The sequence below is a fragment of the Alligator mississippiensis genome, chromosome 5 (assembly GCF_030867095.1).
Source record: "Alligator mississippiensis isolate rAllMis1 chromosome 5, rAllMis1, whole genome shotgun sequence".
In the NCBI taxonomy this organism is placed as follows: domain Eukaryota; kingdom Metazoa; phylum Chordata; order Crocodylia; family Alligatoridae; genus Alligator; species Alligator mississippiensis.
This window is the reverse complement of record NC_081828.1, coordinates 83522715-83546507: the sequence shown is the minus strand read 5'-3', so window position 1 is coordinate 83546507 and position 23793 is coordinate 83522715. Positions and strand designations below refer to the sequence as shown.

Here is a 23793-nt window from a genome sequence, read left to right as displayed (position 1 = left end):
GGGTGCAGTGCAGCGTTCAAGAGCAGGATGAGAGCTGCTTTGCGACATGGGAGTTGCAAGAGGACATTGTGACGCCCTCCACAACTGGCACCTGTATGCACTGGTAAGTGAGATGTGACCCTAGGCTGGGCCTTGAGGCGGGGGTGGGAGGGTACTTTATTTAGTTCAACTTTCAAGTAAATAAGGTGGGTGGATTTCATTATTGTCGTGAAGGAAGGTGAAGGGTAATGCACAACGAAAAGGCCCGCAGTGGCAGCACACAGATCCCGGAGACCCATGCCTACCACCCCTCCTTCACCGAGGAACGTACGCAGTGGCATGAGCTGCCCTTCTCCCCTCCCTGCACCTCTGTTCTCGTGCTGGCTGGCTTTGTCCCATCTTACCACCTGGTTGGGCAGCGGCCCCCCGCTCAGCCCCACCTTGCTACAGCATTTCACAGCATGTAGGTTCTCTTTGCTAGCTGGTGAATAGTGTACATGAGGTCAGAGCAGGAGGCCCTTCTGGGTGGGTTTCCAATAAAAATTCCTAGTCTCTGTCTATTCCACCCCCCCCCACCCCCCAACATTCCTTCCTTCTCTCCTATTTTCATCTACAATTCCTACTCTGGCTGCTGTTTCTGCCGGTGATACTGGCCACAGCCACCACAGAAGAGAAGCAGACTGACCACATATAAAGCCTGAGAACAACGACTGATGCCACTTCCTTGTACACGGTTGCATTGTCTCAGCTGGCAGTGGTTGCAGTGTCTCATTGCCAGGTGCCTATCACTGTTGGTATCCCTGCCTGCCTGCCTCCATGGCTGAAAGAAATATTATCCTTAGATTAATAATAGAGGTGCACTGATATATGGGTCCGATATTGGATCAGCACCCATATAAAGAAAATTTAATATATCGGGAAATCGGCCATATTAGGCTGATAATTTGGCCTATAAATGGCCCGTGCATGCGTGCAGATGCAGCGCAGCACAGGCAGTGACGAGCACAGCCCAGCAGTGTGGAGAGCTGCCTCCAGCTGGTAAGTCTAGTGTGGTGGAAGGGGAGGGGAGAGGGAAGAAGGGCGGGGGGGTGCAGATCAAAGACCCTATGGTGAGGGAGGTGTGGGGCTGGAGCTGGGGGCAGGGAAGCACTTCCCCCAGCTGGTACGGGGCTGGTACGGCATGGAGCTGCGGGGGGTGGCGGGGCAAGGCTGTGCTGGGACGGGCTATGGTGGCGGGGGGGGGGGAGGAGGTGAGGAGTTGCAGCCACAAATTTGCCATAGCCCCTTCCCAGCGCAGCCCTGCCCTTCTGGAAAGAGCTCAGCCCAGCCCCAGCCCACCCTGCGCAGATCTGGAGGCACATGACCCCTTCCCCATGCCTTCCCAGACAAGCGCCGAAAGCCACGCCCCCAGCTCCAGCCCCACATCTCGCTCACCGCATGGTCCTTGATCTGCCCCCTCAAGCCCCTTTCCTTCCCCTCCCTCCACACCAGACTTACTAGCTGGAGGAAGCTCTCCATGCTGCCCGGCTGTGCTTCTTGCTGCCTGTGCTGCACTGTGGCTGCACGGTAGCTCTGCAGGCTGCCAGGCTGGTATCAGAAATCAGATCAATATTGGCCAATATGCCTCCTTAAAAATCGGCTATCGGTATTGGCCACAAAAATCTCTATTGGTGCACCCTTAATAATACTGGAAAAAAAATGAGAATAATGATTATGATTATAAGCATACTGATGATAATGATTTTATACAGTGCCTAAAAACATTAACCCCCGTGTCTGCCGTGACTTAAATAGTTTCTAAATAAAGACAAAAGGGGCCTGTAGTGTGTTTAATATAGAAGCAACTCAACGTGCACGTCAAATAATAATGTAAAAATTTTTAAATTTAAATTTCTTTTTAATATTAACATATTATTTATGAACAATTAGAATGTTTTTGTCTCTGGTTAGGATAAGAACTGTCTGTGAAGTATGCTGTGTGTGTCCTACTTCCAGGGCTGACTACGTGCACCTGCCTATACTGCCTACAACCCTAGTGCACCTGCCTATACTGTACAACAGTTTGAAATGCTGAAAAATTTGAAATGTTCAGGTAGTCCAAGCATCTACTTACTCTGACATGCTTCATTAAGTCTTTTGAAAAGTGATAGATGCAATGTTTCTGTTCTTTTTTTTTTTTTTTTTTTTTGGGGGGGGGGGGGTTGTAGATAACTCATGGGTACATCAAACATACATAGCCAAAAATTTGGAATTCACTATATGTCCTCTAGTAGTTGACTGCTGCGTACTCTCCAGGTACAAAACAGCTCAATGTACTCTCAGGATACAAAAGAGCACAGTCATGGCAGGGTGCTGGGTGGGCACCTATCTCAATTTCCATACTTGGGCATAGTGTACTCTCAAGATACAAAAGAGCACAAAGTCATGGCTGGGTGCTGGGTGACAACTGGCTGACTGTTGGGCATTCTGTTCATTTTGTACAGCATGTACAGCAAGAGAATTAGCATGAAGTTTTTGTATTAGGGTAATGTCTTTTCCTAACGGCAATCAGTACCAATAATAATAAATGTATCTGTGTATGTCCGCTGCCTCTCGGCCTACCTCCCTCCCTTGCTGTCTGTCTTCCTCTGGTGCCTGCCCAAAACTCTGTGGTCCCAGCCCAGGCCTGCTTGGTGGGTGTGTTACTGACTAATGATTGTACTACTTTGCATCTTGTGAAGACACTAAGCCCAATTAGGTTCATCTAGAATAATAATAATCATAAATGATAAAAATACTAATCTGGCTCTAATCATAATAATCTGCTTCCAAAAGTAATTAACCATCAGCGGCAAGGAGAGGGTGCCCTGTCATCGCGTCAGTAATTATTGTGCTTTTTTGTAGCTTGTGGAGCCCAACCCTCTCTGGTCTGGTCAGCTTGCTCAAGTTCAAAGATTATAGCTATTCCAGCTATTCAATGTAATAATCAGAAATAAAGTAATCATAATCTTTAGAAAACAACTATCAGAAATGCGTGTGCAGCGTCTTTGTCACAATTCCAGGCAGGCTTGCCTCCGTGTGTGCTTTGCCTATCAGGGCTGTGTGGTTGGTCGATCTCTGGTTCTAGTTGAGGTTTCGCCATTTCATATATTCTGATCAAGCAAGTATTGCTATAAATAAGCATTTCATCTTGACTTCTGTTCTCTATGTTTATGCCAAATATTAAATTGATCTTCTTTGGCTTTCTAAGCAGGCTTTCTAAGATGGCCCTCTTTCTTACTGCCTGGTGGGTGTCAGTGCCTGAGGTGGTGGGCGACTGCCCTTTTCTTCCTAATGCCTGCTTGGTGTCAGCGCCCGGAGGGAGATGGCCAAGTGCCCTCTTTCCTAGTGCCTGGTGGGTGTCAGTGCCTGCGGGGGGTGGGGGTGGAGGGCGACTGCCCTCTTTCCTAGTGGTTGGTGGGTGTTCAATATATTAATCAGTGTAATTGTACTAATCAGCAATAATCAGAGCAATTGTAATAATTGGAAGAAATCAGAGTAATCAGCACCCGAGTAAGGGGTGCCTTCTTTCCTACTGCATCCTGGGTTATCAGCGTCCAGGGGGTGGGTGACTGCTCTCTTTCCTACTGCCTGGTGGGTGTTCAATGTAATAATCAGAAATAATCAGAGTAATTGTCCTAATTGGCAATAATCAGAGTAATTGTACTAATTATAAAAAATCAGAGTAATCAAAGGGTGAGTGCCCTCTTTCCTACTGCCTAATGGGTGTCAGCATCCAGGAGATGGGCAAGTGTCATATTTCCTTCTGCCTGGTGGGTGTTCATTGTAATAATCAGCAATAATCAGAGCAATGATGCAAACTGCCTGCCACACAAACACAAACAAACAAAGCATAAAGACATACAAATACAAACACGGGTAGCCAGAAAATAAACAAACAGGAAATACAAACACAAAAATACAGAAAGCACAAATACAAAGACATAGATATAAACTTGCAAGGAGAAATAGTTGTAGTGTGAATGTGCTATTGAATAAATCTACTAGTGCTTGATCACAATTTATGAAACACAAATGCAGAAACACTAAAGACACAAAAACAGAGCCACAAACAAACACAGAAAAATACAATGCAGCACTTCATAAAAATACAGGTGACTCTCAAAAGAAAAAAACAGACTATCATAGATCCCAAACATTGAGCACTTGACCACCATACATTGTAATTTTTCAAATACGAAAACAATCTTTGTTGCTCAAGTTAAAGTATTATAAGTATTCCATGTAAGTTGTGACTAAAAGCTATTAAGTTATGCAAATGTCAGTGTAGAACAAACTATGGGGTCGCTTGCCTGCTCAGTGTCAGTGGCTGGTGGGTGTGTGCCCTCTATCGTAGTAATCGTTAGAAATGATTGCTTCAGTAATGAGTACAGTAGAAATAATCAGAGGTAAGCAGTACACATATACTTTCAGAAATGTCTGTGAAGCATGCAGTGTGTGCAGCACTTGCAGGCCGGCATCTGTGTACAGGTGTGCTGGCTCCCCCCCAATCCAACCCCTGCCCCCTCGTCCGGCGACCCCCACACTGCCCAGCCTGCCTGCACTCAGCTGTGGCAGCAGGGGAACTGGGCAGTGGTGCAGGACCCACACATGATGGCTTGCTTACATGCAGCTAGCAGGGCTCATGGTGGGGCAGAGGGGGAAGTAGTGGAGGTGATGCAAAAAACAAACCTCAAGCATAGGCTCAGCACAGTATTGCCGCTTTTTCTTGTTGGGTTTTGGATGGGGCGCTCTGTGGGGTGGGCAGTCTTTCTTGCAAAGCTACCAAGAGATGCTGTCCTCTCAGAAGTCTGGCTTGCCAGGATCCCTGTACATTGGGATTAGGGGTACCACAAGCATTACATCTCTGATACCAATCCACCCTGCTGCTGTCTGTGGTACTGAATTATAATCAGGGGCACATTTAAACCAGTAATCCCATTACTTCTGAAATCCCCCAACCCCAAGAAGCTAGGGATCCCCCCGCTAAGCTGTGGTCATTACCTCTCCTACTACCCCCAAACTGCACAGACTCCCATGCCAGTCTGCGTATGAAAGAAAATATGCCACATCCAGAAGCAACTGTATGAATTTCAAAATTTTATTTCAACATTAAAATGGCGGTCCATTTACATTATTTTTTCTCATAAAAAAGAAGTCATTATTTAAAAAAATAATTGTACAGTAGCAGAAAAGTAGAAAAAAAATAATCTAGATTTTCCTTCCCTGTATCTGTTTGTTTATACACTACTATTTGTTATACACTACTATTTATTAGTAGATTTTCCTTCCCTGTATCTATTTATTTATACACTATTTATTATTTATACACCATCTATTTATATGCTGTTTAAACACTACTATTGATACTATCGCTACATATGTATATCTATATATCTATTTCTATTCTACTTTGTTATTCTTTACTCTGTTCTTCTATTTCTTCTACTAGTCTTATTTATTCATTCTTTCATTTATTCACTCTTTTCAATTTCTGGTCCTGTAAGGCTTCTGTAAGGGAAGAAAGAAGAAAAGGATGGGTTTTGGCCCACAGTCCAAACACCACCACCTTTACCTCTCCCTTAGAGGCTACAAAGTCAGTGGGATATTTATGACATTACTATATGTCACCTGGGATGGTGTATATCCTGGGGGGTGAGTCTGGCATGCAACGTCCACCTACACAGTTTGTCTTGCTTCTGGAATGGCAGTTATAAGAAATAGGAAAGTTACCCTGCCATATTAAAGTGTTAAGAACAGGTGCCACACTCCATCAGTTGCAAACTTACCATTTGCTGCTGCTGTTGCTGTGCTCCACAGTTTTGACCACGGTGCTGGGCACAGGGTATGGGATGGGGAGCACATACAGGACTGATGGTGGTGGGGTTTTTTTTTTGCTTGCAGTATTTGAATTATTTTTCTTTGCAGCACTAGAGTGAAGTCAAACATGTTAGCAACTTGAAAAAACACTAAGTCATACAGTAGTTCTTCAAACAATAATATACTGAAGAAATAATAGAGCATTTTTATTTTCAAAGAGGCTTTTGTGTTCACAGGTTTTGTAAATGGTCAAACTTTTGCTGCATAAAATTCAGCTTATGTATTGCTTTAGACTTGTGTAAGAAATGTTTTTATCATTAAGCCAGAACCTGTAGTTCTTATCCCAGTAGTCATCGTATTAACATCAAGGGACACTTATCAGAACTGGTCCAAGGAAATGTGATTTTACAGATTCTCAGAGGGAATGGTTAGGAAAATTTGTGAAGTATAGTGAATTGACTAAATATGGCATGTTCCACATTTCATTGCCAGCCACTTAGGGACAGTTGTTCTTGGAATTAATGCCAACACTCTTAAACACAAATTTGGAAAAGCTTGTATTTGACAAGAGAGCCAATGTGCAGAATGTAGATATTCAGTTGTTGTGCTTACGAACTGAAGTAATCCTACTGCATGTGACATTGACTAGAATTGCCAAAATGCTTCAAACTCATTCAGACTAGACTGATGTTCAATGTTGTCTAAGAATTATAATGCAAGTAGACAACTGGACTATCCTCTAGAGTGGAGATGAGAGCTGAATCACCTGTAATTTATTCTGAAAAATGCCAAGGCCTGTTGGTTCCAACGCCAAGGTTGGAACCACTATTCTAAAGGTTTTAAGGTATTTGTGGTCTTGAAAAATACCGTAAAAGGTACCTAAAAAAAACCACACCGTTCATGTTGTTGGCGAGATACTCAGAGGATGTAAACTTCAAAGGAGGAACTCGGGAGGGATAAAGGCAGTTGTCCCTAAGTCTGATGGGATGAGATTATGAAAAGAAATATGGAGATTGAATATCAGCAAAGTAGGGAAGTTACTTTCTGGCTTTGGTTAGCCTCCTGAGGCAGTGGTGAAACAACCCTCTCCTGCAGCTTCCTCCATCCTGCTTATGGTGTTGACAGGGCAAATACTGGAATTAGATTGGAAGGGGTAGTCCTGTGTTGGCTGGGAGATGGATGTGAACAAACTTTTCTTTCCTGCAAGTCATTTATATCTTCTTGGGGACACTCCTACCACTCCATGGGTGTGTCCACACATGCAGGCACGTGCACTTGCAGCAGCTAAAATAGAAGCCGTGCAAATTTTAGCCGGACCTTTTTGCCTCGGTGCACTTGCCCAGACATGCACTTCGGTGTGGTGCAAGTTGTGCCACTTGGGCAAAATAACTCTGCCTGGCTTCTCCCAGATCTGCAGCCAGGAGAGCTAGAGCCTAAGGCCAGCACCTGTGCTGGCCCCAGCAGTGTAAAAAGCTTCCCTGTCCTGGCCCCATCAGTACAAAAAGCTTCCCAGGCATGTAGCTCAGGGCTACTTGCTCTCAGGAGCTTGTGGGGCTCAGCCATTTGGTACCTGGGGACACTACTCCTTGTGCCAGCTGGACTGCTGAAGCAGCTCTGAGCGTTCCCTGCACTCACTGTCTACTGCAGCAGTCTGGCAGTGGGGGCTGCTGCCTGGCTGTGACCTACTGCCACCTGCAACAGCATGTGGCCTGAAGGCTGCACACCTGCCAGACCCAGATGGGGACTGTACAGCCAGTAGAGACAGCTGCCCCTCTGGGCCAGCTGCCAGTGGGCTGTGACTGCAGAGCTGGCCTTAGTGTGGCACTGCTGCCCTGTGTGCCCCTGCCTGGCCATCCGGTCAGCTGTCACCTGGAAGATGTTCCCAGTTTGGTGGCCTGCTTTGAACTCTCAAAGAATGTTCTCCTGGCCCCAAGTGTTCTGGAGGTCACCCACCACCAGCTGGGTCCAGGGTGGAGGGATGTGGGGGGACATGGGGTGTGTGAGTAGGTGTGGGTAGATCATGGGGGGGGACTATCAGGGGGTGCTCAGAAGGGATGGGTCTCCTGCCCCCCACAGGGCACAGTCTCCTCACACAGCTTATAGACTGCTACCCCACAGGGGCTACAGCCCCCCCCACCCAGCCCCACCCCCCGCTTGCTCCCCCCAGACCCCTGGATCACTGCCCCACCCATCCCCATCCCCTGCCCATTCCCCCAGCCCCCTAGATCGCTGCCCTACCCAACCCCATTGCCTGCTGGCTCCTGCAGTCCCTTCCCAATGGCTCCCTGCCCAGGCCCAGCATCCTGGCACTTTAAAAAAAATAAAATAAAAAAAAGCCCCTCACTCACCGGCTGTAGGACCGGCGGTCGGTGCCTTGGGTGGATATCCAGGGGTCTGGACCTGTGGATATCTGGTGATCTTGTTCCCACATACTCTTGCAGCGTCTCAAAGGGGTTTGAGATGCTGCAAGAGGTACTTGCGTGCTTATCTGGACGTGCCCCACAGCCCTACACCACCACCACAAACAGAGCTCTGGGATGGAGATTAAAAGCTGTTCCAGGAACTTCCAGAAGAAGGAGCAGCAGCAGAGAGAGCACATTTAGTTACAGAATCTACCCCACACAGGGTAAGAGCCTCTGTCTCTGCACATTAGCATATCAGTCAGTTGCTTTGGGTTTATTTACACTGATATTTGGGGTCAGTCTCTAATAGTTTGTCCTTAGTCATCCTGAGTTGCCCTTTCCTGTCTGTACCATACCTTATAGCATACACCAAGATCCTTTGTGTTGTGCTGCTTATTTCTTCAGCATGACACTAGGATTATCCTAGGTTCCCTTACACAGCCCTTGTAGAAATCAGTCTGTGGGTTGCTCATCTCTCCTTATGGGCAGTGGCAAAGGAAAGGTGGGAATGCAGAAGGACCGAAAAATCAAGAACAGAGAATTATGGGATGGCTGCTGGTGGGCAGCTTCTTGTGATTTGAGGCATGTAGTGCCCAGGTGAGATCCACACATGCTGCAGAACAGGGAGGTGCCTGAGGTAAGTGTAACCAGCCTCCTTTCCAGAAGTTCAGCAGAGCTTTCAGGCTAAGTATAGACAGTCAAAAAACCCAAGGCTGAATTGATTCAGTCTTTGCAGTTTAATTTAAGATGCATACAGTGAACCAATAAGCAAGTGAACAGATATTTACTTTTGATTCTGCAAATGCAGCCACATGCCTGCAGTGGCCCAGGCCAGAAGCTAGAGCGGCGGGGGCTCTAAAGCAGTGGTTCTTACCTTTTTTATTCCGGGATCCATTTGCTAAGATCAATGGCTTGTCCTGACCCACACCCCCGTGGCCCTGCTGGTGCCCAACCTGAAGTACCCTGACGGTGTCCCCTACTCCCAAGCCACAGCCCCCTTACCTCCCACTCCCCAGGCCATGTTGGTGCCTCTCACTCGCAATCCACAATCCTCTGCCCTCCCCCTCCCCCAGCTCTGCTTGGGCTGGAGTGTGAGCAGTGAATGCGGGCTCCTGTGTGTATGGACACCAGCCCTGTGCCACCCACCCAAGTGCACAGCTCCCCCCTGCGAAGGACCACCCTTGCCTCCTTCCGTTGCTGAAGGGCCAGGCGCCTTCTCCTCGCCGCTCCCCCTGCCCTGTCACAGCCCTGCATCTGGCCACCATCCCCAGCACCTGTGCGTGTACACCCCCCCCCCCCTCCAGACAGTACTCTGGACTTCCATCCTCTGCTTCCCATACAGTTACCTGCATTCAGTGGCTGGGGCTGCTCCCACGACCTGGCCTCGCTTCACTGTATGCTGGCCACGCGTGTCTACGCGTGCAGATGCATGTGCTCCTGCTGCCTCCAGTTGTCCCAAGCAATACTTGCAGGCTGGAACACTATGAGCTTCCACAGGTTTTCCTGGGACTTCCTCATGACCCTTTTGAATATTTTTGTGACCCACTTTTGGGTTGCAACCTGCCAGCTGAGAAATGCCGCTCTAGAGCATGCTCCCTGTTCAGCAGGAGCAGACAGCTTGGGCCAAGGCTAGCCTACCCACCCTGGGGGGGCACTGTTGGGAAGGTGCAAAGTATTCTGGGATGCTGGGGACTGTGTGTTAATTTGAATCTGGAGGGGATCTGGGACAGAAGTTCAATAAACCGATTTAACTTAATTAGTTAAGTCTGATACTACGTCCACCCAGGTTTATCTTAAACTGGTTTTGGCCATTTTGAAAGTAGTTTATGTGCACTGAACTTCTGTTGTGTTACAAATTTAAACCAGTTTCTGCTCACTTATACCAGTTTATGTGTAACTTCAGTCCCTTCTGTCCTAGGGTTAGGCTGGACTGTCGCCAGGGGTGAAGTTTACATTTTTGTAGTGTAGGGTCATCGGGTGCCAGCAGACCCTCTGCCATTTATCAATGCTCCTGTCTAACAAGCGATATTATGTCCATCTAGGGAACGCTGAGCAGAATCCATCTACTAAATAAAAGTTTCCCACAAGGATCAGTGCTTGCATCAGCCCTTTTTAAATGTCTACATAAGCGATCTTCCTGTCACCACCAGCCAGCAATTCAACTATGTCTATGACCTGGCGCTTGCTACTCAAAGGACCCAGGCTGAAGTCCAGACAGATCTTTGGGAAGACCTCAAGTTACTTGAAGAATATTTCACGTGCTGGAGACTCCACCCAAATCCAACGAAAACTGCCATCATGTAATTTCATATAAACAACATCCACGCGGACCAGAAACTCACCATCACTTTCTGTGGAGAAGAGGTTAAGCATAAGAAGTTCCCAAAATACCTCAGTGTAACTCTTGATTGGAGCCTCATCTTTCATGAACATCTATGGGATGTTGCTAAAAAAAAAAAAAAAAAAGAAGAAAGCATGAGTTAACCTTGTGCATAATCTGGCCAGAATGACATGGGGAGCAAATGCAACCATGCTTCAAATGACCACTCTAGCACTTGTTTTCTCTGCAGCTGAATAATGCTCCCCAGTTTGGAACAGAAGCTTGCGCACAAAGATTGCTGATACGCAGTTAAATGCAGCTATGCAGATTATATCAGAAACGCTAAAAAGTAACATATTGCCATGGCTTCCAGTCCTAGCAAACGTTGCTCCCCCACAGCTCCACTGCCATGCTGCATGCATGAGGGAATGTCATAAGGCCATCAGTAACCCAACAAGGATGTCACCACGCCACCACCGGATAGGCTCAAATCTAGACAACCCTTCTGGAAATATGCCAAGAAGCTCTATGATGAGAACACCGAAGAACAATGGAAGGAAGCCTGGGCAAATACCAGCCTGCTGCAGAAATACATCGTCAGCAACCCTACAATCCCCCAGCCAGGATTTGATCTACTGGGAAAGATTTGGTCCTCCCTGAATTGCACGCAGACACTTCATGGAAAATTTAGACACCTACTCCATAAATGGAGAATCAAAGAGAGTCCAGACTGTGGTTGTGGTGTGATTTTTCACACAGTGCAACACATTGTGAATGATTGCCCATTTCAACCATTTAATGGCAAACTAAAATCAATCCATGCAGCTACCCCTAAAGCAGTTGAATGGTTATCAAGTTTAGATATTAATCTATAAATGTTGTAATCCTAGAATGTCATACAAAACAGAGAGAGTGTAAATGCTTGGTGTGCATAGGCTCGGGTGTGACCTTTGAATCAGCTCTAATTCACTGTAGACATACCCTTTTTGAACATAGACTAAGGGTGGGCAAGTATCTGGGCCTGAGGGCCACATAAGATGTTTTGGTGATCTGTCATGGGCTGGTTTGCTGCCCCCCCATATGCAACAGCTCACCAAAATTCCCTATGTGGGATGGGGCCCTGAGCAGCAGTGTTCAGGAGCAGGATGGGTAGTTGAGGCCAAGATCACAGGGTGGGGTCATGGAGTGGTGACACTGTAGGGCTGGGGCTGGGTCAGAGCCATGATCCACTGCCCATATGCCCCTGTGATGGGTGTGGGTTCCATGTGCAGGGAGTAGATCGCAGCTCTGCCCTGTCCCATTCATGTGCTATCACCACCCTATGATCCTGGCCCTGACTCCAGATGCAGCTCTTCACCTGCCCGTGCAGCTCCCTGGAGCTTCATCTTTGGCAGGGCTGGGATCTTGGGGCAATGACAGCGTGGGGCTGGGGCAGAGCTGGAAATCACTGCTGGACCTCACTCGGGGGGGGGGGGGGGCATAGCACCCATGAGCAGGAGAGGAGGGCTGCTAGCCCTGTGGAGAAGGCTTGGGAGGCTGAGGATTGGAGGCAGGGGCAGGGGACAGACATGTTTCACCACTGAGCCACAAAATGGGGGCAACTTAGCTTCCCTTCCCCCTGCCCTCATCCATTTTTTCCTCCAGCCCAGAGTGTGCAGCCCACAGATGGGGCAGGGAGAGTGGTTGACCTGGTGGTGACTCCATGCCCCGCCACACACTTACAAGCAGTGGCTAGGACTGGGCCAGGGCTGGGGGAAGTGGGTGGCACTATGGTACCCCTGTCCCATACCAGCCAGCAGCTTGCCCCAGGATGCCCACACAGTGGCTGTAGGCCCCAGCCCCACTGGCTTAGCATGGGGCATCGTATGTGGAGCGGTGTGGGGGCAGTGGCAGCATGGGAGCCCTGGTGAGGGTGCTGCATCTGGGGCTGGGGTCGGGGTCGGTCTCCTTGGAGACTGGCCCCTGGCCCCAGATGCAGCTCCCTACCCAGCTGCATGCAGTCTCCATGAAGACCGGCCCCTGACCCCTCGTGTAGCACCGTCACTGGGGCTCCCACTGTTGCCCCTGCTCCTCTCCACTACACCTCATGCTGAGCTGGCATGACTGGGGGCTGCCGCTGCCACATGGGCATCTCGGGGAAAGCTGTGGGCTGGCATGGGATGGAGGTATGCTAGTGCTGCCTGGTGGGGCTGAGGGACCTGCTGTAGGCTGGACAGAATTGCTCCATGGGCCAGATGTGGCCCACAAACCATATTTTGCCCATTCCTGGCATAGAATTTCTCTACTTGTTCCCCTGTAGTTCATCCTTTTACTCAGACTGCCAGCCTTTTGGCACTCCCTCCTATGTCCTGCATTTCTCCACTTTTTTTCCTCCTCCTTATTGTTCCCGTCCTGATAAGTGACAGCTCAAAACAAAACAAAACAAAAATTTCTCTTTGGTTTTCCATTTATTTGTTTTATTTATTTTGTAATGAAAAAAAATTAAAAAGGAACCCAGAGGAATATTTTGGCTTTTGTTTTTCATCATTTTGTTCTTAATCATGTGACCAACGGGGTATCCCAAGGCTCTGTCCTTGGACCTATATTGTTCAACATCTTCATTAATGATGTGGACATTGGAATCAGAAACGGACTGGCCAAGTTCGCCAATGATACCAAACTGGGGTACAACATCCACACCTGAGGACAGGAGGGCGATCCAGGCTGACCTTGACAGGCGCAGAAAATGGGCGGGTGAGAACCTGATAGTGTTTAACATCGAAAAATGCACGGTTCTCCACCTTGGGAGGAAAAACCTGCAGCCTGCTTATAGGCTTGGCAGTGCTATGCTGGTTAGCACTACAGATGAAAGGGACTTGGGGGTCATGATTGACCCCAAGATGAACATGAGCCTTCAATGTGATGCTGTGGCTAGTAAAGCAAGCAAAATGCTGGCTTGCATCCATAGATGCTTCTCAAGCAAATCCTGGGACGTCATTCTCCCATTGTACTTGGCCTTGGTGAGACCATAGCTGGAGTACTGCGTCTAGTTTTGGGTTCCACAATCCAAAAAAGATGTGGAGAGGCTTGAGAGAGTCCAGAGAAGAGCCACGCACATGATCAGAGGTCAGGAAAACAGACCTTACGATGACAGGCTGAGAGCTTTGGGACTCTTCTGCCTGGAAAAGTGCAGGCTCAGGGGCAATCTGATGACCACCTATAAGTTTATCAGGGGTGTTCACCAGGATCTAGGGGAACAATTGTTCACCAGAGTGCCTCAAGGGATGACAAGGTTGAACGGTTATAAACTCCTGCAAGACAGTTTCAGGCTGGACACAAGGAAGAATTTCTTTACTGTCCAAGCCCCCAAGGTTTGGAATAGCCTGCCACCAGAGGTGGTTCAAGCACCTACTTTGAATGCCTTCAAGAGAAATTTGGATGCTTATCTTGCTGGGATCCTATGACCCTAAAGTGTTTGTGTTTTTGCAGTATATAACAGAAATACCTCACTGAGTGAAATATTAAATTGAATAAGAATAGGGTTAGAGAAACATAAAATCTGAGTATGAAACAAAATGGTTTAACATCAGGGATCCCGATTTTCTCCAATTTAAAAAAAATCCTCAATTTTTGGTTAAAAAAGAAGTAACCCCAAATCCATGTTTTTCCATTATTTAAATGACACACCACTTATATATATTAGGGGTGCGCCAATTAGAGATTTTTGGGGCTGATTTTTAAGGAGGCATATCGGCCAATACCGATCCGATATCTGATACAGCTGCGTGCATCTGGTAAGTCTGTTGTGATGGAAGGAAGAGGGGATGGTCAGGGGTCCCTGGGGTGAGGGAGGGAGTGGGGCTGGGGTAGGAGCTTAGCCTGGCACAGCCCCAGCCCCCATGCCCTCCTGGGATGCTCACAGTGGCAGGAACTGCCCCCACTTCCCATGCCCCACAGACGAGCCTCGGCTTCATCCGGCACCCTGCCCCACCCTGGCTGGACAGCACCTGCACCACTCCTTCCCTCATCATGGGAGCCTTGATCTGCCCTCCCAAGACCCTTCCTCCCTCCTCCCCTTCCACCATAACAGACTTACCAGCAGCACGCAGCTCTCCCAGTTGCTGGGCTGTGCTCCAGGCTGCCTGTGTGCTGTGCTGTGGCTGTGCGCTTGCGCAGGCAATCATCGGCCAAATTATCAGCCACATCAGGCCTATTTCCGATGCAGTCAGTTTTCTTTATATTGGTGCTGGTTCGTTATTGAACTGATGTATCGATGCACCTCTAATATATATATATATATAGTATATGTATATAGTGATGTTTCATATTAATCATGGAAAAATGTACATTTGGAGTTACTTTTTTTTAAACTGAAAATTGGGGATTTTTTTTTTTTTTAAATTGAAGAAAACCAGGATCCCTGGTTATCATAAGGGGCAGGTCCAGGGGCAGGCTGGGCAGGGCCCCCTAGTCCAGGAGCAGGCAAAATACAGCTTGCGGGTTGGATCCAGCTCACCAGAAACTTTCATGTGACTGCAACACCCCCCGCACACAAAGAATTGTGCCCTGCCCAGTCCTTCCACTCGTGAGGGTGGGAGCAAGGTGCCCATGTGTTCACCCCACAACCGACATTATACCCTATTTTACCTCACTCCCGCCTTCACAGGTGAAAGGGCTCTGCCTAGCCAGCATCAGTTTCCAGGTGGTGCTTCTGCTGCAGCCACCCCATGGGAACCTGCTTGGCTTCCCAGATATCCAGCTCAGTTGGGGCAGCAAGTAGGGAAACGGTGGGACTGGTGCTGGGGCGAGGTGGGGTGGAGTTGCAGTTGAGTGGAGCAAGGAGCCCGTACCCGGGGGGTGAGGGTGGGGGGGTGGGGAGGTGCAGAGCTCGGCTGGGCAGGGTGTAGGTATGAATGACCCCCCCCACCCACCCCCCATATGGTGCACAGCCCTTGCTGCCGGCAGCAGGTGGGGGGACTCAGGGTGCTGGTACCCAGCAGGGTACAGCTCTGGCCAGAGCTGCATGCGGGGGAGAGGAGCGCAGCCTGCCTTGCTGTTCCATGCCGCACACCTGCAGCTCCAGCCCTCGCACTGGGGGAAGCCCTGCGCTGGAGCTGGCTGCCTTCCCCGCACCCTGCTGCGCAGGTCCCTACACTCTGCAGGCAGTGGAGGGAGCCCCGCCCCCTTCTTCTTTGCAGAGTCCAGCATGGGGCTTCCAAAGTGCAAGTGTGGGAGCTGCAGGTGCACCACACTGAGTACCTGTGATAGAGGTGGCTGGGAAGGCTGTGCTCACTGCTATTCCCCCCGCCCCCTCCCACAGTGCTGGCTGGATCTGTGTACTAGTGCCCTGAGCCCCCCCGCCTGCTGCTGCTGCCACCATGGGGCTGCACACCATGTGGGGGAGTGTGTGTGGGATCCCCACCCTCCCCACCCTCCTTCATCCCACAGACCTCACACATCCACACCCTTCCCCCACTGACATATACACATCCCAACATACCCTATGCCCCCCCCCCACCCCAATATAAAAGAGTGAGACTTTATTTTGGAGTTACTATGCAATCCCTTCTATATACAGTACACCAACACAAAACATGACCAGGGACCCTGGTTTTCTCTGATTTAAAAAAATCCCCAATATTCAGTTAAAAAAGACGAGGATTTGGGGTTACTTTTTTTTAACTGAAAATTGGGTTTTTTTTTAAAATGGAGAAAACTAGGATCCCTCATCCTGACAATTTTTTTTTGTAATTTAAATTACAATATGTTATAGTAGGTGTTTGACTTCTAGTGTATTATTTTTTTTTTTTCTGGTTCTACAATGGCAACCCTCCCTTCCCAAAAGGAATATCGTGGTGTGGAGGGGCAGTAAGGGGAGGGACTTCTGGTGGCAAAGGTCAGAGGTTAGGGGTTGGGACTTCTGGTTTCAATATGGCAACTGTCAAGGGGTGGGGCTACCCATGTGGCCCTCAAAAGCTCACCAAAACTTGTTAAATGGCCCTCCAGCCAAAATAATTGCCTGCCCCTGTCCTAGTCTAAACTATGCCATTTTTCAGTAGTTCCTAAGTAGCTCTGTCCTTCAGTTTACCCAACTGTAAAATTGATGCAATGCTCATCTTACCTCACACTGCTATAACTAATTGAAATGGAGTGTTTTGAGTTGAATGAGCGTTCTAAGTAATAAGTGAACACATTAGTTCTTGTTTTTAGAAGTGACTCAGTTCATAAAATCCAGACTTGAATTGGATCCACCCCAAAGGAAGAGTACTCTGCACTGCCCTGGACCTGTAGGGAGTGAACCAGGAAAGCCAAGGCTGTGACTGAACTCCAACTGGCTACACATATCAAGGACAATAAAAAGTCCTTTTCTAGATATGTGGGGAGCCGGAGAAAAAGCAAGGGTAACAGTGGACCCCTGCTAAACCATATGGGTCAACTGACAACCGACGCCTAGGAAAAGCCAACCTGCTTAATGGGTATTTTGCATCAGTTTTTCACCAGCCCCAAGGGACAGCCTTGCTCAGTACGGTATGGGATGGCCAGAGCAAGGGAGAACTGTTGCCCTTCATCAATGTTGACCATGTGAAGGACCACCTTGAGAGGCTGGACACCTTCAAGTCAGCTGGCCCAGACAGCTTACACCCCAGGGTACTTAAGGAGCTGGCAAGCATCATAACTTTGCCACTGGCACAGATCTTCAAGAACTTGTGGCGATCAGACTAAGTACCCAAAGATTGGAAAGAAGGCCAATGTGGTGCCTATCTTCAAGAAAGGGAGGAAAGTAGATCCAGGGAACTACAGGCCCATCAGCCTGACCTCTATCCCAGGGAAGATCTTGGAGAAAATCATCAAAAGACCATTCTTGTCAAGCTAGCTGAAGGCAATTTCCTGAGGGATAGCCAGCACGGGTTTGTTGTAGGTAGGTCTTGCTTAACCAATCTCATCTCCTTCTACGACCAGGTGACATATCACCTGGACAAGGGAGAAGTGATTGACATCATATATCTTGACTTTTAAAAAGCTTTCAATCTGGTATCCCATGATTGTCGTATAGAAAATCTGGCCATCTGTGGCCTGGGCTACATCACAGTCCACTGGGTGGGGAATTGGCTTCAAGGTCAGACCCAGAGAGTGGTAGTTGACGGAAGTCCATCATTGTGGTGCACCGTGACCAGTGGGGTCCCCAAGGCTCCATCCTTGGGCATATTCTTTTCAACATCTTCATTAACGATGTGGGCATTGGTGTCAGAAGCAGACTGGCCAAGTTCGCTGATGACACCAAACTTTGGGGTAAAACGTCCACACCCGAGGATAGGATTGACCTTGACAGGCTCAGAAAATGGGCGGACGAAAACCTGATGGCCTTCAATGCCAAAAAATGCAAGGTACTCTACCTTGGGAAGAAAAATCCGCAGCATACTTATAGGCTTGGCAGTGCTGTGCTTGCTAGCACTATGGCCGAAAGGGACTTGGGGGTCATGATTGACCACAAGATGAATATAAGCCACCAATGTGATGTTGCAGCCGGTAAAGTGAGCAAAATTCTGGCTTGCATCCATAGATGCTTCTCTAGCAAATCCCAGGATGTCATCCTCCCGCTGTACTTGGCCTTGGTGAGGTTGCAGCTGGAGTACTGGACCCAATTCTGGGCTCCATAATGCAAAAAGGATGTGGAGAAGCTTGAGAGAGTCCAGAGGAGAGCCACATGCATGATCATAGGCCAGGAAAACAGGCCTTATGATGAGAGACTGAGATCTATGAGACTCTTCAGCCTGGAAAAGCACAGGCTCAGGGGGGACTTGGTGGCTGCTTATAAGTACATAAGGGGTGTACATCAGGATCTGGGGGAACGTCTGTTCAACAGAGCGCCCCATGGGATGACAAAGCCAAACAGTCACAAACTTATCCAAAACCATTTCAGGCTGGATATATGGAAGAACTTCTTTACAGTCCAAGCCCCCAAGGCCTGGAACAGACTGCCACCAGAGGTGGTGCAATCACCTACTCTGGACTCCTTTAAGAGTCAATTGGACATTTTATCTTGCTGGAATCCTGTGACTCCAGCTGACTTCCTATCCCTGGGGCAGGGGGCTGGACTCGATGATCTTCCAAAGTCCCTTTCAGCCCTAATGTCTATGAATCTATTAGTTTCAATATTCTAAAATTTGCATACTTGCATTTGAAGTTTTGTTTTAGTCCTACATGGAGACACAGTTGAGTTATGAAATTTGCATATGTTTAGGAAACTGGACCTTCTACCTTCTTTGAGGCTATGGGGTGTTTGGATGTTGGCTCTTGTTCTGGGGCCCATATCTGTTGCTTGTTACTGGATTTCCCTGTTATACTGTTTAGCTGTGATGTGTACAATAAATATTTTCACTCTCATCCCAGAACGAAAGAAAGCCACCTGTCCTCTTAAGAGCACAAAGAGATGCTTGTGTACTTGCAGCATCTGGACAGACTGTGATCTCACTCCCAGCACATTTATTTTCATCCAGCTTTATTATTTCTACTACTATCAGCTTTGTTACACAGTGAGTGAGAAAGTGGGGTGGGGCATTACCTTGGTCAAATAGAATTTTTATGGATACCAAAAGAAGTGAAATTGTCAGAGAAGTTGGAATGAAACCAATTTACCCATTGTGTACAAGTGATGAGTATTTACCAATGTAAGTAGCTAAAAATGAATGCAGTTGAATGAACAGGCTGTATTTGATCCATAGCTTTTCAGAAAGTGCTTTGCGTGATGTATTGTCTAGTTGTATTGAAACATGTACTAGTAGCGCTGAAACAGCTATTTATCATGAGGTCTTAACCCTTTGATACAAAATGAGTTGGACTTTAACATGGGACTTTGGTTTGATGCAGTGTTTGCCATGGATTTAAGTTGGATGAAGATGCAAGGGTTGAATCCTGCAGGCTACTCAGAATGCACTCCTTACACTCCTGTTTGACTACAGGGCATTCATGGTTCTGCATAAGAACTGCAGGATTGGGTCCCCAGTCATGTACCATATAACCTCTGTGATTCTGTTACATGTGAGCCAGCTGTGAAAAGTTTGAATTTACTTTTGAATTAAGTATAATTGCATGCTCTGCTTTTCAAATTTCCTCATGCTCATTCATTGTTTCTCATGAGCAGAGTAGAAAAATAGACTTTTTTTCTCTATCAGTTGTGCTTCCTTAATAAATATGCTTTTTTTTGGTTTATGGTTTTTGATCATCTTGTAATGATTGTAAACTTACAAGGCAGCACATTATTTCTTTAAATGTGCTATATTTTTTACTTCACTGTTTCATAGAAGGTTTTCAAATGGACTTTAAAAGGGGCTGGATTATTGAAAAGAAGAAAAGAGAGACTAGGAGCTTGTTTATGCATGGACTCTCAGCAATAGTAAAGGAGACCTAGTAGACGTATGAAGTTATAGTATGTAAGTTAACTTTCCTATATAGATGCTCTTTTTTGGTGATTACTTTTATTGGTCTGACTGTATAATTGGATAATAGGAGAGAAATAGGAGAGAACTGGATGTCTGCATTCCCTTGGATGGAAGTGCTAGGAAACTGATGTTGCATCCCCCTGGATGGAAGTGCTAGGAAGATGATGTTGGTTTTGGTTTATAAGTGCCATTGGCAAAGAAGTAAGATTAGAACATTGACTTTGTTTGCCTTCACTGTGATTTCAAGTGGACCGATAAATTCCACAGCATGTTTCATTGCAGAGTTGGGCTTTTTCTTTTCTGATTTAAATGCCATTTTCTCAGGGTTTCTTAGTTAGCATAGCAATGGACAAGAAATGAAAATAAAGCAAATCTAAACAATAAATCAAAAGGTGAAAGCTGCAAAATGCTTATATATCAGTAAACGTTTTCAGGTATTAGGTCATTTTGGTGTCATTTGGATGCTCTTTAAGAGAAGTGGTATTTTGATGAATCCTAAATCTGTCTTTTTTATCAGGTTGAGTTATCCTGATATCATCTAGGCCAACATCTTCAAAGAATAGCCAACTTTTAATTTTTCACTTGGGCATGCTGGTCAGATTATGCAAAGCACTTTCAGTTTTTGATTGTGAAACACATGATCATTCTAGTCATGGTCACTTGAGTCAGGGTAGATTCTGACTCATTTTGGTCTTTAGAACTGTTGAACTGAGAGATTTACAGGTCTCTTCAGGCATTTGATTGGAAGAAAAATTAGCATTGCTGTGTTTGCTGCTCAGACATAATATTTTAGCACTTCTGGACTGCTGGGGTGTGTGTGTAGAGCTATACAGGTAAATGTAGAGGTGGTTGGACCTTACAGGTAAACCAAGCAAATTATATAGTAAAAGGACAAAATATATTGAAAGACTGAGAGGTTAACTACTGTTAGACAAATTAATCTTTTCAGGATAGGATACTTATAAATAGACGAAAGTCTTGTTCCACTGTATATTTATTCTGTTCTAAAAGAAGACATATATCTTAAAGGGCAGTAGGATTGACAAGATTTGTGGTAGAAGGAAGTTTTAAAAAGGTATTGGGGGGGAAAAAACATCATTCAGTGTTTTATGTATATATTTCCTTTGCTTTATTTTAGTTTGCAAGTATTCGTGCCACAAGGAATGTGAAGTAAAGGTAAGCATCTTTCAAAAATTTATTTTATTGCTTGTTGATAATCCATATTTATTTGAATATTATTAGAAAAATTACATGCAAGCTGATAAAAATTAGGATTACTTAACTAGATGCTGAGTTGTCAAGAAATGATAAATAATACAGTATTACTATCTTTAATTTTTCTGTCTAGCTTTAATCCTACAGTCCCTTTGATTTTTTTTTTTTTCCTACGTGAATGTATATGTCAATATCTATATTTATTTATCTGTCTGCCTATCTCTCTGGTTAAACAAATATATTCACTAACAGTGATGTTTCCAAAGCACTGTGCGCTTTTTGTTCCCTTGCTACATTTGGCATAAAAGCAGAAGGAGAAGCCAACAGAAAATTGGGATGGTTTAAACCAATGTGCATGCAAAAGGGCTGTTCCTCAACATTTGGGGATGGCAAAGGAGTAATCCGTGACATGTTGGAACAATTTTAACTTGGTGGCTGGGAGGTGGGCTGGGTGGGAGAAAAGGGAAAAAATAGTACACTTGAGGAGCCACCTGCTTTCGTGGTTTTAAGATGTTTGTGTGTGTGAAGGAGCAAATTAATAACACATTCAGTATTTGTCTCCCTCTTTGGCTTTTCACATGGAACAACTGTAAAGATGAAAGCCATTATTATTATTACTATTATTGTATTATACAGATTTTTATGTGTGGATAATTATATCTGTGCTGAAGAGTGTTGTTTTAGAGCAGTGGTTTTCAACCTTTTTTCATTTGTAGACCCCTAAACATTTTTGAATGGAGGTGCAGAACCCTTTGGAAATTTTGAAGGGAGGTGTGGTCCTCTTTGAATTTTAAGTTTGGGTATTGACATAGCCTTGATTTTTTGTGGACCCCTTAGATGTAGTATTCAGATCACAGGTAAAAACCCACTGCTTTAGAGAATTTGCTGTGGGCTAAAATTTGGCAAAGTGTAAAGTTTTACACTGTAGGATGTAAGGAATTGACATCTGGAAGAAAATTTACAATTAATGGTGTCACTCAGAAGTTACCTTTCTCCATTGGTCCAAGTAAGGGAGTGGAGATTAAAATTCAGGATGTTACGGGCAATGAAATACGTTTCCCTTTGGCAGGTGATGTCCCAACAAATAGATTGCCATCAGGGGATGCAGGAGGAGTCAAGCCAGGCCTTTGTGTGTTCCCATAAAGCTAAGAGTGGGCAGGGTTAGGTCACTGCTTGGCCAGCAAGCTTTCAGCCAGCACAGTTAAGTGCAGTCATGATGGCAGATTTCCTTTGGAATGCAGGGTTGTTTGGTGTATCATTGTGATAATGCACCTTTAAGGGCAGGAGCAGGCAGCTGCTAAGTGCCTGATGAGGGTGGCCATTTCAAACATAGGCCAGAGAGGCAGCAGTCTGTGTTGAGCAGCCAAGGAGGCAACATTGGGCTGAGCTGCTTCTGGAACACCTTGGAGGTAAGGGTGAGGCTTTGGGGAAGGAGGAGGCCTCATTGGTCTAGGTATGACCTGAAACCACACCCTCCTGGGGATGGGTAGCCTGGCGGGGCTCCTAGTGGCGTGGGAGCCCCCAAGAAATGCCAGGCCTTTTACCTCCCTGGTGAAAGGCAAGGCGGTGCGCCCCATAACCCCAGCCCCCACACCCTCGTGGGTAACCCAACAAGGAGGTCGGTGGGACCAAGGGAGTCCAGAGCGAATGAGGGGCAAGGAGCCCAGAGTTTGGGAAAGGGCATGGAGCCTAGTGAGAGGCAAGGATTCCAGAGACTAGGAGCCTAGAGTGTGTGAGGGGCATGGAGCCTAGTGAAGAAGCAAGGAGGCCAGAGGCTAGGAGCCCCGAGTGTGTGTGTAGTGGGGGGGCAAGGAGCCCAGTATGAGTGAGTGACATGGAGCCCAATGAGAGAGGCTGGAGTTAGGGGCCGGGATATGATTACATCTTGCCATCTGCAAGGTATGGGCCAAGGTGTAGGGGAGGTACAGAGCCGCGGATAGCACCCCCTGGCATCAGGGCATGTAATGGGCAGCATCCCGCATTTACCACCAGTTTATTGTAATAGCAAAGTCGTGTCAGGTGAGACTGGGTGGACTGCCTTACTCGAGACTCAGTCCTGAGCTTGTCCCCTGTCACAGTCATCTATCAAATGAGCTATAAAATAGATATTCTAAATATGTGTGGATTGTAAACTCCAAAACAGTTGAGATAAAGGTATAGTGACTGTACAGTACTTGACTGGGAATAGCCTGTGAAATTAGTTGGCCTGTATTATATAGGCATAGGTTTGCTGGGGAGTAGGGTGTGAGCATGACCATGAAGCTCTGATTAGGTAAACTTCTGTGTTTGCTTTTTCAGCAGATCATAGGCCCTTAATGCAGTATAAATGTATCTTCCCATAAAAGCAGGAAGTCCATTTTTCCCTTTATTTTAATACTGTCTGTCATCTGAGTTTTGGCACTGAAAATATGATTGCACAAAAAATAAAAAAATAGGGTAATATTAACTTTACAAATACTAAGATCCCTGTATATTTTAGAATTATAAGTTGAAGGGTATTAAATTATATTAGCATGTATTACAGAATATCTGTATTGTGTATTGACTTTGCAGTTAGGGATGTGCAAGCAAAATTAATACATGGAAGCAGGATGAGGCTGAATGTTGTGTGACTCCAGAT

The 23793-nt window shown here is 46.5% G+C and overlaps 1 protein-coding gene across 17 annotated transcripts in view; it reads left to right on the top strand.

Annotated features, from left to right (window-relative positions):
- TNS3 (tensin 3) overlaps positions 1-23793 on the top strand; it is a 571451-nt gene that overhangs the window by 257206 nt on the left and 290452 nt on the right. For 14 of the 17 annotated variants that reach the window (XM_059728559.1, XM_059728554.1, XM_059728556.1 and 11 more), the window contains one exon: positions 21097-21134. The exons of 2 other annotated variants lie outside the window; for them this stretch is intronic. In XM_059728559.1, coding sequence (XP_059584542.1) covers positions 21097-21134 — 38 coding nt within the window. Of the gene's footprint in view, positions 1-2031; positions 2072-21096; positions 21135-23793 lie in introns of those variants that run through there. One more of the 17 variants, XM_059728564.1, reaches the window with a different exon arrangement.